We start from the raw sequence: 799 nt of genomic DNA on the forward strand, positions 1-799 counted from the left end.
AGGACCCCATCGTAGCCCGACCTGTCTCGGCCCGCAACCTCCGCGAATTCGTCCGTGCCACTCCCCGCCCATGTGGGCCCCCGCGGGCTGCCCACGCCTGTCCCCCAGCTCCCCGTTCCGCTGGGCTTTCCCCTCGTCGTGGGTGGCTTTCTGAGCCGCCCGCTCCGTGCCCCTCTCTGCAGCCTCTCCTGCCACTCGGGGCCCCCGTTCCCCCTCCCGGTGGCGGGGGGCTGCCCCCGGGGGGCTGGCGGAGCTGGGCCGCGGGGGCCCCGGGGCCGGCGGTGCCGGGGTCATCGGGATGATGCGGACGCAGTGTCTGCTGGGGCTGCGCACGTTCGTGGCCTTCGCCGCCAAGCTCTGGAGCTTCTTCATTTACCTTTTGCGGAGGCAGATCCGCACGGTGAGCCTGGGTGGGCGCTGGTGGTGGTGGGGACCTCTGTCAGCGGTGCTCGAGGGTTTTTGGAAAGTCTCGGGCCGCTCTTTGGGCCTAGAGACTGAGCCCCGGCGGCAGCTTTTATCGCTAGAGAATTAGAGTACCCGTCGCTGGGCATGGGGTGGGACGGGGAAGAGGAAGACCCTTGTAGTAGAACCGAGATGGTGGAGGGGGGCTAGATGGGAAAAGGATTTGGCAACTCTTGGGGGCTAGGGTGATGGGTGGGGTGCTCTTTAAGAAAGCTAGAGTTGTTGCTAAAGAAGCCGAGGGGCGGGGAACACCTGTTTGATGGCAGCAGGTCTGTAGATGTGGGCTTGTGAAAGACCCTCCTATTATTTGGAACCTCCGTGTGTGTTTGGTCTGAGA

General features: G+C 64.8%; 2 protein-coding genes across 3 annotated transcripts in view; one reads left to right on the plus strand and one right to left on the minus strand.

Annotated features, from left to right (window-relative positions):
• ELP5 (elongator acetyltransferase complex subunit 5) overlaps nt 1-294 on the minus strand; it is a 6597-nt gene extending 6303 nt beyond the window's left edge. The window contains exon 1 of the mRNA XM_024731392.1: nt 22-294. Within this exon, the coding sequence (XP_024587160.1) occupies nt 22-294 (273 nt within the window). The remainder of the gene's footprint in view (nt 1-21) is intronic.
• CTDNEP1 (CTD nuclear envelope phosphatase 1) overlaps nt 1-799 on the plus strand; it is a 6106-nt gene continuing 5307 nt past the window's right edge. The window contains exon 1 of one of the 2 annotated variants that reach the window (XM_024731372.1): nt 1-400. In XM_024731372.1, the coding sequence (XP_024587140.1) occupies nt 299-400 (102 nt within the window). In that variant the 5' untranslated portion in view covers nt 1-298. The remainder of the gene's footprint in view (nt 401-799) is intronic. The other variant, XM_024731373.1, reaches the window with a different exon arrangement.

The sequence above is a fragment of the Neophocaena asiaeorientalis genome, unplaced genomic scaffold, assembly GCF_003031525.2.
Source record: "Neophocaena asiaeorientalis asiaeorientalis breed wild unplaced genomic scaffold, Neophocaena_asiaeorientalis_V1.1 scaffold1189, whole genome shotgun sequence".
NCBI lineage: Eukaryota > Metazoa > Chordata > Mammalia > Artiodactyla > Phocoenidae > Neophocaena > Neophocaena asiaeorientalis.